At 38.6% G+C, this 14,778-nt stretch overlaps 1 protein-coding gene across 1 annotated transcript; it reads right to left on the bottom strand.

Annotated features, from left to right (window-relative positions):
• Window positions 1–851: 851 nt before the first annotated feature.
• LOC141282030 (neuroepithelial cell-transforming gene 1 protein-like) lies at window positions 852–14,778 on the bottom strand. Its single transcript, XM_073814353.1, has 3 exons — window positions 14,531–14,778; window positions 7,440–7,506; window positions 852–1,017 (listed from the first exon to the last, which is right to left on the bottom strand). The coding sequence occupies exons 1-3, from the start codon at window positions 14,647–14,649 to the stop codon at window positions 877–879; spliced, it is 327 nt and encodes a 108-aa protein (XP_073670454.1). The 5' UTR covers window positions 14,650–14,778; the 3' UTR covers window positions 852–876.

Genomic DNA, 14,778 nt, shown 5'->3' with positions numbered 1-14,778 from the left:
CATTCAGTTTGGAGTTCAGGAGATTGTCTTGACCAAGACCCCACAACTAAATGCATTGAAGCAACTGCCATGTGATTGGTTGATTAGATAATTGCATCAATGAGAAATTAAACAGGTGTTCCTAATAATCCTTTAGGTGAGTGTATATCCACAATGGCTTGAGAGTGAGTAAATCATTTGGTAATTTTCATTTTTAGGCAAACTATCCCTTTAAATTATATTTAACCCAGAATTTTCATTAAATGACAACAATGTGTTGAAGAAATGCTGGGATGATAAAAACATTTTGTATTTGGTTGGTTTTTGTATGATAACGTTCTGACAAGTTTTTCCATCCCTTGTGGGCATGAAGGCTTCAGCCTTGCACTTAAGAGATGACACAAGTCTGATTCAACACAATCACTGCTTTACTTGTTTTGATATATGACTCGACTAAGTAATGAAGATCTGGGCGTGCTCAGAACGACCTTTCATTAATCTGCAATGTTGTCGGGTTACCATGGATGTGTTTCAATATTACGAGTGATTCCTGTCAGAAGGAGAAAAATCCAAAAATAAACGTGAGGGAGTCGAGGTCAGCGTGGCGTCAATTTACACAACTTCTGTTAGTTTACACAACATCAGGTCACACGTCTCAATTAAACCTTTGTGAAGTGAGGGAAATTACAGTAATCATGAAACGTTTATTTTTGATGCGATTATCTGTGGAAAGTTTTTTTAAGATTAAATTCCACAAAGTGAAGTTTTTAATGGTTGCCTTTGATTTCTGCCACAAATGTGTGCGATTTTATCACAAATTCTTACGTGTTTTTCTTTAGGGTGGATTGTTTAGATTGATCTGCTAAAAATTCAACAGGGGACATTTTTGTCTTAATGTTATAATGAGTACTGTATTGTTGCTTTGAGGAACGATGTGGTGCCTTCAGGGAGTCGGTGTGTGTTTTGGTTTCTTACCTTAAAGTCAAAGCTGCAAAGACTGACAGCATCCACGTCATCTTTCTCTCTGCGTTTGCGTTTCTATGAAATGGAAAGAAAAACAGTCAATACGAATCTACAGCGAAATACACATCCACTTCTGCCTTTGAGAAAGAAACCAAACAGAGCTTTTATGTTAAGGGCAGGGAGTATGCAAAGTACAGAAAGTTGGCATTATTGTAGATTACAATGGCTCTTAAGGAGGTCCAGCCAGATTCGGGAAGGACATCATTATCCCTGAGGCCTTTTAGCACCTGTGTGTGTGAGATTCGGGGGCTGGTGGAGCATCTGGCTAGTGAAAATCCTACCTGTTGTGTGCAGGGTGTGAAAGGGTCATAAAAATATCTGCAGCTTCACGGAGGTCACAGAGAGCCCTGCCGTGTTTCCTTTCTCTACAAGAAACTTCTTCACAAACCATTCAGATCTAGTTAAGGTTGTGCCTGAATTATAGCTGTATAAACCTTCCAAGATAACGCCAGAGCCCACAAGACATCTATTACTTCACATAGACTGCAAAATTGCATTATCGGACCAGATTTTTTGGGCTTTTCCGAAGAAAAGGGAAGTGGTGCTTTTACACAAAGAGTGCTATGATGATGATAGTGAGGTGTTCTCTAAAAAGGCGTTCAGCATGTATCATTTCTAAATTTCATTTTTACAATCCAGACAAATGTGTTTATAACTCATGTCCACAGCAAAAAGATTTTGGATTAACTATGTGGCAAAGTTTAAAGCTTATAGTTGGAGTTTGTTAAAAGGTGTAATGTGTTTTTAGCGGCATCTAGCTGTGAGATTATGAATTGCAGCTTCGATTTCAAAACACATAAGAAGCTACGGTAGCTCCCATTAGACAAACATGACGTCATCTGATACAACGTATGAATGAAACACGTTATGGGTAACGCATTACAAGTAACATGCATTACGTAATAATATTACTTTTCTGAAGTAACGAGTAAAGTAGCGCATTATTTTATTAATGTACACATTAATATTTGAGTTACTTTTAAAAAAAAATAATTAAATTAATTCAATTTAAAAATAAAATAATGTACTGGATTAAACTAAACATATTAACGTAGAATTAGGCACTCTGTGCGCCTGATGTTGCGTTTACACCAGCCGCGGTAGAGGCAGAAAAACGCGCTATTCGTGTGTAGTTGGACGCTTTAACATTTGCGTTCACACGCTTCATCACATGTGAAATTCTACTAATTCGAGAAATTCATGCGGAAATTCGCGTCACGGGAGGGGCTTCTGCGACTCCGAGGAGATTCCGCCACTCCGCTCGCTTCCTGTAATCACGTCACTACTACAGCAAGGTCCTGATATGTTAACGCGGCACAGAAATCCACCGAAGTTAAGATTTTTCAACTCGCACGTTTACCGCGGCAACGCTCAATTCCCTGCGTCTACCGCGCCACAGGATAATAATCTGCGTGTAATTGCCTCTTTGCATTGACTTAACATGTAAATCACCCACGGCTGGTGTAAACGCAGCATGAGCGGGAACAGTTTGAGTCAGAAACAAAGATGGCAGGCCAGAGCTTAAAATAAAATTTTAGCATAAAAAACATAATAAAAAAACACCTGCAAAGCCTGAAAGAGGTCAAGCCATATATATTAAATCCATATATATTAGCAATAGTTTTATTGATGCTAACTAGGGATGCTCCAATCGATGGGCCGCAGATTGGTATCGGTCGATCATCGCATTAAATGACTCGATCGGTACTCGCACTCCTATGAGGATGCATTTCGATCCTTACAGCGTGATGTGTCGTCTTCACATCCCCATCAAACAGCGTATACAACATATATCTATCGCGGACATTACATCTTCATGCCGAAAGTTTATTAGTTGCATGCGTTTTAAAGTTTGACCGTTTAACTTTCTTTTTACCTTGTAGCTGTTCTTGTCTGCGTACACCAGATGCACACAGACACAGCTTGTCATTTAGCGCACGAGTACAGAACAATCTCTCTTGCGTCTTAAAGCTACAGTAACCCAATTCACCTCTTGATAAAATCACTCTCTGCTCTTGACTGAACAACTGTTGTACTTTATATGAATGCGTGTATATTTAATTCATATAGTAAAGACTGTGAAGTGGTTTTTTTAATGGAATATAATAAATTGCTCTTTTTTGTGTTTATTCTCTATTAAAACAATAATGCAGGCTAGATAATTACTGTAAGTAATGTAACAAAGGCAACATCTGTGGTATTACTTTATCAAGACAAAATGTTAACGGTTACAGTAATCAAAGAGCTTGCATATCAGCTTGATAAATCAGTATCGGTCATTGGTATCGGCTGATTATGAAGACATCAAATCCTGATCGGAGCATCCCTAATGCTTACCCTATCAAGTATCCATATTTAGCATCCTAAAGCACCAAAATATTTCATAAATTCAATGCACTGATTTTCATATGAAAGTACATTTATATTTAGCAGACGCTTTTATCCAAAGCAAGGAAAAACAACAAAGTGATTTGTCATAGGAACGCAATAACATGAGAAGTGCCGTACCTTTTATCACCCGATAAGTACCTTATATGCAAAAATCTTTGAAGACATTTTATTGGTCAAATTATAATGCAAAACTAGTATCAATTTAAAGCACACTTAACGTTGTTTCTAACAGGACTAATATCTTTAAGCTATGTGTGTCTTTAAGGTTAACATGTGATCAAAACCAAACACCTCGCAGCAGCACTTGTCGGGTATGATTGGAGAGATGAGTAGATTAGGCTAAATGAGCATCAGACCCATTCACAGTGGACAAGTTAGCAAACAAAGTAAAACAATAACTGACGAGCTATCATTTAGCAAATCCCCATTCAGGGACAATGGGAGGAATTAATCAAGAATCTGACTGGAGGGTTTTAGTTGACGTCACCAAAGCCGACCAATCATCAGCTGAGCTCCTTTCTGAGTAAATCACAGGTCACTCATGTTGTTGAACATGGTTTTGAACATTTCAATGGATATTGCAGATAAGCGTCTGTCTTTGTGTTATCTGAGGGACGTCACACGACGACATCTTCAACCGAAACTGGAAACTTTTTATGCATCGTGGCTGTTTTTTTTTACATCACAATGGCGTTTTGGGTCCTGAAAACGCAAACTTTTGTAAACTGATTTTTAAGTGTACGTTTGGAAAATTACGCAACCAGTGACAACAGTGACATCTTGTACATGAGTACTTCACAACTACAATAATAACAATGGTGGCCAACAGGAAGGTGTTTGTGCAATTCAAGATAATACTTTTTTATGCTTTTTCAACAAAGTTTACAAAATTTTGCCTACCTTATCGTCCATCTTAAAGTTGCTCATGGTCTTGATTATTTGTATTTACCGCGCTGTTTAGAATGCAAATGTGCGCAGATGCATAGTGTTTATTTACATCATTAAGTAACATCGCCGTCTATTTGCCCGTCACACATAATGGAGCATTTTTTGTTATTGTCACAGACCCGTGTAAACATGGATTTTTTTAAGGTTGGGAATTTTAGAAATATACCAAGTTGGAAACTTAAGGAATTAAAGAAAACACAATTCCCATGGAAAGTTTTCAAAATTCCCAGAAATGTGCTACCCTAATTTTTTGATAACATTTTCTTTTGCGTATAAAACAATTCGCATAAAACGAAAAAGTTCACCAATTTTCACTTCAGTGTTGTGTAAACGTACCCTGAGAGGGAAGAAAATTGTACTGTGATTTGATCGACAGTCTTTTATTATAGGTTTCATATGGCACATAGTATTGCCAAAAACGTAAAAATAAAAATTTGAATTAAAGAAACATTTTACACCAAAAATTTTCATTTTTTTACTCTTCTTTAAATCTATATATTGTATATATTTTCCAAACAGCAAGTGATGTAGTGATAACCACAACTTTTAAAATGCATATGGGATTAAACAGCATTAAATATTCAAGGGCCAAAAAATGACAATGGACCGAAACACAAACAAACGATTCAAAAGAAAGTGAAAAGAACCAGGAGACGAGGGCTCAAACTCATAGACGGAGCAAATATGTTTGGCCTTTAAAAAGCAAACTGAACACTCTCGTGGTGGACAAACCATAAATGGATATTACTGCAATGTTAAGCCTGAAGCTGTTGGCACAAAAATTTGGATTTTTAGAAACAAGTCCAATCAAAGACACGTTTCTGGGACCCTGCATTTTGCAGAGGTCAAATCTGGACTTGAGCAAAGTTGCGTGCAAATTGTGAAATTTTCTGAATAAAACATCCCTATTAAAGATATAAAAAAAGATTTATTTTCCTAAAAAAACAACGAACTTAACACTAAAGTTTTTTTTCTGTCCTGAAGTCCACATATAACTATAAAACCCGACATTGCCAATAAAAACGTTGCAGTTTAACCATCAAACCTGTTATAGTTATTTTCATAGGACAGGGCTCCAGACTGCCCCCAAATGGTGGCATTTTGCCCCTAAAATTTGAGAGTGTGCCACTGAATTCTACATCCACTCGCACATGTGCAACCAGTAAATTTGACGTTTTTTTCCAAAAGTGCACAATAAAATGTGACACTGAATTTGAAACAGCACATTGTAATTTCTGCATCTATCATCAAGTATTAATTTGTAATACAGTGGAAATACAGTGGAAATTAGTAGAATATACTAATATTTGGTTAGCATGTTGATTTACGGTGTGTGCCCCTAAATTTTCTGGTTGTGCCCCTAAAATTTTCAGTTGGGGGCCACTGTGCTTCTAGTGAAAAAAGTTAGTCTGGAGCCCTGTAGGAACCGCTACTGATGCTTATTAAAGGTTAGCGGTGTCGCTACTTATTACTGTAATTACTGATCAATACAACTAAGACAAAACAAAAACCTCTGATCTTTTCACAGGTATTATGCAACAAATTACTTAATTTACAATTCACGTGCTGAAAATATAAGTCTGAACATGTGGAAGGGTGGATCTCAAGTCATCCTAACATGTTGGCACACAAAATATGTTGGCAAACCCAATATCGTGATGATCTGCACGAATGTGCAACTTCACGATTTCCCCATGGCCATGCAGATGACCTTAAAGACAACAACTCTGTGCTTTCATGTACCAGGAGTTTGGGCAGATAAGAAAAAGGGGAGGATTTCTCTTCACCTCTGCAGCGTTTTAAAGGTGAGATAATGGAGCTCAGCCTGGAGGCCTAATGAGGTCCATGTGCCCACTAGATGAGCTAATGTGTGTGTATTCATGAGAACAGAGAAAACGTATCAAAGGATGTCTTTTGGCACGGGATGAAGCGACCCGACTTCTTTCCCGTCCCTGCATCCCCCTCATTTTCCTCAGACGAGAGATGGATTGAGTTTCGCTTGACTTTCATAAACTGTGGAATGCTCCGGGCCTTTTTAATCGGCCTGCGCTCTGTTTTCAATCACAATGTAGTTTGCAGTTTCTGCAAACAGCGCTTAACTGATCCAGTGGGAACGAGCGCTGTGTTGGGTTAAGTATGATGGAAATTTGGGAAAGTGGGGAGCAGTCTGGGATGTTATTGGTGGCGATTTTTGGGTTAGCTTGTCTGGAGGCACGCGATGGCGTGAGAGCATGTGCGAGCGGATTAACTCTTGGATGGTTAAGCGGAAAACAATATCTGCCAATGTTTCCATAAAGGGCAAAGTAAACTTGCGTAGAGGAAAATGCAGATAGTTTTACAAAGATGACCTTATGGGCTATAGTATTAACAAACTTGTGAACCGTATCGAAGCAATGCTGATGGGGATCTTCCCGTCATTTAAAAATAAAATGTCACCTGTTATAGATAGGGTTTTCCATTGAAACATTTACGTGATGGTAAAAAATAGCAGATTTTCCTTGGACATAACATTTTAAAATGGGAAATAGCCTCCTACATTATGATGTCATGGTTTGCTAATATAGCTGCAAGATATACTCAATACACATAAAGCAGTGGTTTGCAATAACTAGATACATATAATACTTTTAAAAAAAGTGAAAAGTATATAATTTTCAGTTTTGAAATATATTTTATTATTATTTTCAAACAGATTGCATAAGCTTTAAGCATTTTTGTATTACATCCCGCGCAAGTCATTTGGTAAGTTATGTAAAAGTTATGTCATGTCTGGTTATCTGTAATCATACACACCTATGCATGAAAGTTTGACTATTATTAGCCCAATATTTACACGTGCTATGTACCTGTAATGTATTCTGCATTAAAATATGACACCGTTAGCTTGGCAATGAGCGTCAAACTCTTTGAAACTATTGCAAGTTAAGTCTCCTGAGACTTTTATTTGTGTGGCATCAGGTTGCTGCCTACATAGTAATCCAAATCAGTCACGCACAAGGTCCCATGACAGCTATGATGCTACAAAGGTGGCAAACCACAAGGTTTTGTAAGAGAGCTATTGTGTGTAATGTGGTATATTAACATCATACGTTACTCACCAGAGTGAAGTCCCATTGGGGTCCAGGTGTCAAAAACGTGAAAGAACTTCCTCTTCTCAAAGACGGCCTACGAAGAGACAACAAAAGATACGAGCATTCAGTATTCGGTAGGCCATACCTCAATTAACCAAGTAACTATTTACCATGTATAAGACAGCCAGACATGAGCGATGCATCCAACCAAACGTATACTTTTGGTTGCGCAATGTAGACAGCTCAGCCAAATCTCCATTGGTATGCCTACGAGTCCACAATGCCAATGTGCCCAGTAACAAGAAATAGATAGACCCTCACCATGCATTTACATTCATCCCATATACATCCTGTACGTACCACATGCCAAGCTTGGCGTAGCTCTGTCTCCTGTGACGCTGCATCTTTGTCTGCAGAACCAATCGAGAGAGAGAGAAAGAAAGATAGAGAGAGATTTGCTCAGCCCTAATTTCTCTAACCAAGCCACTGGTGTCTGCTCTGTCCTTCACCCATGTGTCATCTCTCAACTCTGTCCATCATCTCGTCCTCTTTAACACAGTCACATAAAAGTATCACCCTTCTTTGTTAGCATGGTCCTTATTTGGGGACTGGTGACAACTGTCATGTTTGCTAAGACACCCAGGTTCCTTTTTCAGATGAGCTGCTTCCTTTTTTTAGCCCTGCTAATGGGAAAGGCCCATTAATGTATTCTGGACTTCACCTTTAAGGTCTGTAGATTTGCTGATGAATGATTACATCACCATTAAGTAATAACTTCCTCTGCCTATCGGACAAATTACCTGGTGATGTAATGAAGGCCATGTGGGAAGGATGAAATAATATAAAGGAACACCCAGTTCTGGAACCTATTTCTAATATAATGCTGTGTTCACACCAGCCACGGTAGAGGCGTCAAGCAAGAGTGATTTCAACGTTAAGTAAATGTGAAGATGCGATTCCGCCTCATTCGCGTGTCTAGTTCTAGCGAATGGCGCGAATTGACCGTTGCCGCGGGAAATGCACAAGTTGAAAAATTAGAACTTTGGCGGAAAAACGTGCAACGTTAACCAATCAGGAGCTTGCTCTAGTACTGACGTGATTACAGGAAGCGAGCAGAGTCGCAGAAGCCCCTCCCATGACGCAAATTTCCGCGTGAATGAAGCGAGTAAACTCAAAATGTTCAAGCAGCAAACTAGATGCGGTAGACGCGAATTTGACGCCTCAAACTCAGCTGGTGTGAACCCACAATAACTGTGCATTCAGACCGCCACCGGCGAGAGCGTCAATAAAAGCTCTGGCTGCCCAGACAACGACGCTAAAGAAAAGTTGTAGTGGACGCTCGAATGCATTCTCTGAACTCCTCTCAGGCGGAGGTTTCCGCCTTCCGATTGGTTGCCGGTGAACATTTCCGCCTTCCGATTGGTTGCCGCCGAACCGCGTCATATCTCATTACCATAAAGTTGAGCTAATTTCAACTCTCCTCGACGCTCACGCTGTACATGACGCGCCGCTTCTCGCCGGAGCTCGCCGCCGGCTCTCATTGAAAATGAATGACTTCCGACCACTTTGACGCTCTCGACGGTGGCGGTCTGAATGCACAGTAAGAATACAATCTCAACAGCCGTTTATTAGCGCTATTTATTCATATCTCACATTTAAGCTACACACTGTGAGTGTATTTGTATAGTTCGCTTAAGGCACTGAATCAAGTGTTTGGACCCGGACGCTATGGTGTGTAATGTAAAGGCAAAAGTATTTTCTATTTTTAATGTGTATGCGAGGGTACGCGTACCATACGCGTGATGCAATGCGTCGCACACCACAGTATTTTTGAAACCACGTCTACATTGAACGCGTAGGTTGTGCATGCGCCTACAGGAGAATGTACTTTGTAGCACAGGAGATGCATTGCATTTTGTCATAATGCGCATGTGTCGAACATTGGTTTACACATACGGTTAAAAAATTATACTTGCATTCCGTTCAACCTTGCACGTACGGGCTTAAGACTTAAGCAGATGGATAACTTTTAAAATGGGATATAACTTGCTACATTAAGAGACAAAAAAGGCATAGCCAGTAACATGATGCTTACTAAAAAAATGCTGGTTATTCCTATATTATTATTTAATGAAAAATATTGATGAAATACGCAAATCTAACTGCCCAATATTTGCATGTGCTATGTACCTGTAATGTATTCTGCATTAAAATATGACACTATTAGCGTGGCAACAAGCTTCAAACTCATTTGAAACTATTACAAGTTAAGTCCCCTGAGACTTCTATTTGTGTGGCATCGAGTTGCTGCCTACATAGTGATCCAAATCAGTCACGCACGAGGTCCCATGACATCTATGATGCTAGGTGATAGATCACAAGGTACTTACTAGGCTTTGTAAGAGAGCTATTGTGTGTATTGAGGTACATTAACGTCATACGTTACTTACCATCGAAGGGAAATAACATCATAATCTAACAATGAAATCATGTAATCCTACTCTACATTATTTCTCACTACAATGTCGGGCTGCACAGTTTGGTGAAATTATATTATCACTATATATATTGAATGCTTACTTATATATATTTAATATTAGGGATGGACTGCTACAAAATTGTGCCGATATTTGACATCTACCGATACCAATGGATACCGATAGTTTTGAAAGCATTCTGATTGATGAATCCTATCATAGCTTTTACATGAACACTTAATAATGTGATCGGATAGATGTGCGCGTTTATATGACACAAGCTTCAAATCAGATTTGATCATTTGACATTCGCACATTGCACAAATATAGTTTCAAGATACACATACAAATCATCCTCCTAAAATCACTGTGCGTCTGTTTCAGGTCATAATTAATAAACGAGGACACGGAACCTCATTGATTATCAAGCATCAGCAAAAACACCCATTCACGTGCCACAAGAGCGAGTCCAAACACACGCGTTTGTGGATCAGAGTATAAATCATGGACTGACTGGACAACGCTGTCTCGTATCACTATACAGAGGATTGGAAGGAGATTAGAAACATTTTAAGATTGACAAGACAGACACTTCATGTGACGTCCTTTAACAAAACAAACTTGCATTCTTTGCGCCATTACGCCAATTCTACTTCATTGCACATACACTCCAGTCCAGTAGGTGGTGGAAATGCACCTTAAAGAGAGTTTGCCAATTGCCATTGAAAAAGAAAAGAAGATATCACATGCGCAGAGAGTCCCCATTTCAGTTATCAATCCTATCAAGTGTTTACATGTTATTTTGAGCGTATTATAAAAGGTATAAACCTCTCTCTCAAAACGATTAGATTTTTAATCGGCTTGGCTCTTTTTATTCCGATTGAATTTTTATTCAGATTGAACATTTAATCTGATTACAGTTGTACATGTAAACGCAGCTATTGTCACCCATTTCAAAATAATCACACAGTATGAGTTCCACTGATGCATTTTTTGTCCTTTTTATAGGATACAATCTGCCATGATCATTGGCTGATTTTAAACAATCTGAGTGTCGACATCTGATAGTGTTGAAAAATTGCTTTTTTCCTGCCGATACCGATTACAGGCATTGGTGCATCCTCAGAGACAACATCTGACAGACCGATCAGTCTGTGTTTTCAGAGAGGAGATCTTGTATCAGTGTTCACTTAAAAATAAAAACGCCTGTACTTTGGGTGGTCTCAGCAGCCAAAGACAACAATGGCCTAAATATGTACAATGCTGTCAATGTCATGATGGAGTGACCTCCCATGCTGCCCACTAGACTCAGTCCGTGCCTATTAAAGTTATATGAATAAAAACAAGCTTGTCTGCTTCTCATCACCAGAAAAGTACATTGCCTTCAGAAAGTACGTACTTTTGGGTGTGTAGTAAATTAATGCGGCTCTGTTGGGACATACTGTGAAATTACTGTAAAACGTGAAATTTAATCTTGGTTTTACAAAGCCCTGAAGGAAGAAATGTGAACAAGGACTCAATCAAGTTGCACCATATGCATTTTCTAATAAATATTCAGTTTGACTCATAAACCGTCTATGTAAATTATAAATAATCTGAATGTTTGCATAACATCACAATTCACACCAAATATGTAACTAAATTCTGTATAAATGACTATCTATCTCTATCATACAAGGTTGTGTGATGTTGTGTAATGCCACTAAAACTTGTCGGGAATGTCGAGGTGTTGATACGCTAAACATCAGAATGACAAATATGGACCACAATTATGTGTGTAGGACACACACACCCTATGATGTGTTAACACAGACAATTTTCTCATGCAACGTAATGGACTAGACCAAAAATTACACCTGCCATTTTTATAATAACTCCAGTAGTACATTACATCACTACTTCAACCATTATTTTTAACCCTTAGGATATTGTTACTTTAAAAGTGACCCGACACCGTGCCTATCTGATTGTGGGAACACATGTTACTGAACATTCTGTATGTCTACTCAAATGGTGACATCATTGAGTTTTTCTTTATGATGATGTCTACAGCAAGAAATGCTTGAGGTAAGATTTTGCATAAACAAAATAATACTTCCTGTGTACCGGTTTTCTCACTTATGTTTTGGATGTAGGCTGTAATGTGCGTGATATACAAAACAATCGTTTTTGTGTCCATGAAAGCACCAACCTGGGTGACGTAAAGGTGGGAAAACACTAGAGGGGATTCGCACAAGCTATCGAGGTTTGATTTCACTGCGTTTACGTCGCAAACAAAGCGGAGGCCCCGGAGAAATGATACGTCGCTTACTCACTCAGATCGGTACAGAAGGGCTTCAAAAGCTTTCTTTGTTGTGGGTTCCTGTTAAAAATCACACGTCATATATAAAAAAACCTGTAAAAGGCCACGCATAGCCTCACAAAAAGGTAATCTGAAGATAATCTGAAATTGGATAACGGTTGTCGTGATCACTCCATGACACCCTACGATGACTGCAGTTGTTACGTTTGTGTTCCTATCTCAACTTTATCTGGCTTTAGGCTTTTCTGTTTTTATGAATTGAAACAGGTTGTTGTGAAGTAAATCCCAGAGGATTATCGATCAAAACCTGTTTGGCTGCATTAAGTATTACCCAGACAAAAACAAGATATTAACACCTTCGTTTTTCCATGACATCACATAACATGTCACAATGCATGACTACTACTTGTCATTATTTATACATTTTTCCTGAAAAGTACTATTATTATAGGAATTAGTGCCCTAACTGCAATACATCTGGCAGATACTTTTATCCAAAACAACTTACAAAAGAAAGTAGTTCCTGTAGTTCAACTGGTGGAGCAATACAAAGGTGTGGGTTTGAATTGATAATATATATTTATGGGCCAAAATAAACCCTAGATAACAGCAGTAAGGGGCGTGTCTACTAACCGACATCGTTGCCTGGGGCGGGTCTATCAAAAGAAGCTCCAGATTCTATTGGAGTAGGGGCGTGTTTGTTTAGGTGATTTCAAATATCAACATTGGCTTTCAGAGATCATGCACCCCGCCTTTAATGCACAGTAAATTGGGGATGGGTGGGATTGACCAAAATTCTCAACTCTGTAATTTTGGGATGAACGGTGATAAAAATATCTTGTTTTCTACAAAGTGAAATAAGTGTTTACATGCCATGTGTGAAATGTCAAAATTATCTTTATTAAAACAGCGTAAAATGAAAATAAAATTTAAAGACATGGGCTGCTAGCAAAACCACCTACTTCCATACTATATAGTAGGCAAAGCGAGAAGTATGTCAGCTGCTCAACATGTGAAAGCTTACATCTGACCTCAATGTACATTTCTGGCAAAGCTTCTGTCGCAAAGGAGGGTCATATCAGGCCATACCGATATACACGTATAGTTTCCAGCTGGGAAAAATACAGATATATGACCAAAACTCCATATACAACCCAGCCCTATTGTAAGCGATTGCACATAACTCAGTCAGCATTGGTTGTGACCTGGATAAGAATGAAACTTCAAAACATGTAGGATTTTGCTACTACTATTTAAGCAGACACTTTTTCATAAAATACAATGTCAAATAATAACATACATTGAAAGTTGGGCTCTTTTTACTTGGGCAACTGAATGCCCACTTAGCAATGCCCTGTCAACCACTCACAACACCTTACATTGTGATAAGACTTTTCAACAAGCACCTCTCATGTATTTTCCTGAGAAAAATAAAAACGTAATCTACTTTTCCAAGTTTGTTTTCAAAACCAGTGTTTTCGTAAAAATGCGGGGGGTAACATGATCACATATTTTTTTACAGATGTTCCAATAAGACAACCAAAGCTATGGGACAACAAAATAGTCCATGCGCCAAAATAAACCCTTGTTGTTATTTTACTTCGTGATAAAATCATGTTTTGTTTGTCTCCGTGTCTTCTTTGAGATACAGCTTGGATATATTTGGCACAATCTATTTATAAAGGGCGCTCTGTACACAAATTATCAGATGTCTCAATACCTCAGAAAACATTATCATGGTGCATCAGGATTTAACCATTTAATCATTCAAAATGAATAATCTCTACACAAACACAAGTAGGTCTTCATGATAAGTTGTCCTATCAATAGGAAATGTTGTAAAGAGATTAACTACTTTAAACACACTGCACATCTGCACTTAAGATAAGTCAACACAAAAATATATTTTTGGGGGGGCATTACCCCTTTAAAGTTTGTAAAGTTCCGCTCTGTTCGCATTTTAAGACTGCAGCCCCACCGTGTGGTGGAGTAAGGCATTGCATGGTCTCTCCTGCTGTCAGGCTTTTGTTTTCATGTGTCGACATGTTGAGAAGTACATGGCATGTTTAACGCTACGAAAACGCATACGACAAGTTCCTCAAGGAAACTTCAACCGTAAAAACATGAATTATGGATTATAACTCTTTATTAAGGGTTTAAAAGCACCACATATGCAATAAACCGTTGAAATTCATGACCCATGTATCCCGTTAATGGATTTCCCTACTTGAGTTACATTTTGCATCCAAATTTAACGTGATCATATGCCAAATGATACGTAGTGAGTTATTACGAATAATAACAATAACACAAGGTGTTTATGACATCATCTTCCTCACCGTTTGAATGTAAAGTCAGGCGACGCGTCCATGTCCGCCACCGACTTTCTCTTGTTTCTCCTCGGCCGCTCTTTTACCGTCTCCGCTATCGTCTGTTGAACTTCGTCTGTTTCCTCCATTGAAAGAAATGGACCTGAAATGAGCTTTTAAAAAATATGCGAACAAGGGTAAAAACTGATTATTTTGGTAAATGAATAAGGAAGGGGGAAGTTCGCTGGCATTCAAACGGATGGTGTGGAGTTTGAATA

This window comes from Paramisgurnus dabryanus, chromosome 1, assembly GCF_030506205.2.
Source record: "Paramisgurnus dabryanus chromosome 1, PD_genome_1.1, whole genome shotgun sequence".
Classification (NCBI taxonomy): domain Eukaryota; kingdom Metazoa; phylum Chordata; class Actinopteri; order Cypriniformes; family Cobitidae; genus Paramisgurnus; species Paramisgurnus dabryanus.
Note: the sequence above shows the minus strand (reverse complement) of the source record. Positions and strands in the feature narration are given on the sequence as shown.

Bases quoted from the DNA above. Each gene is read 5' to 3' on its own strand.
- LOC141282030 (XM_073814353.1), bottom strand. From the start codon at position 14,649: ATGGAGGAAACAGACGAAGTTCAACAGACGATAGCGGAGACGGTAAAA. The intron at 7,507-14,530 runs GTGAGGAAGATG...GTCTCTTCGTAG, and splicing joins CCTGACTTTACATTCAAACG to GCCGTCTTTGAGAAGAGGAA. The intron at 1,018-7,439 runs GTGAGTAACGTA...TCCATTTCATAG, and splicing joins CCCAATGGGACTTCACTCTG to AAACGCAAACGCAGAGAGAA.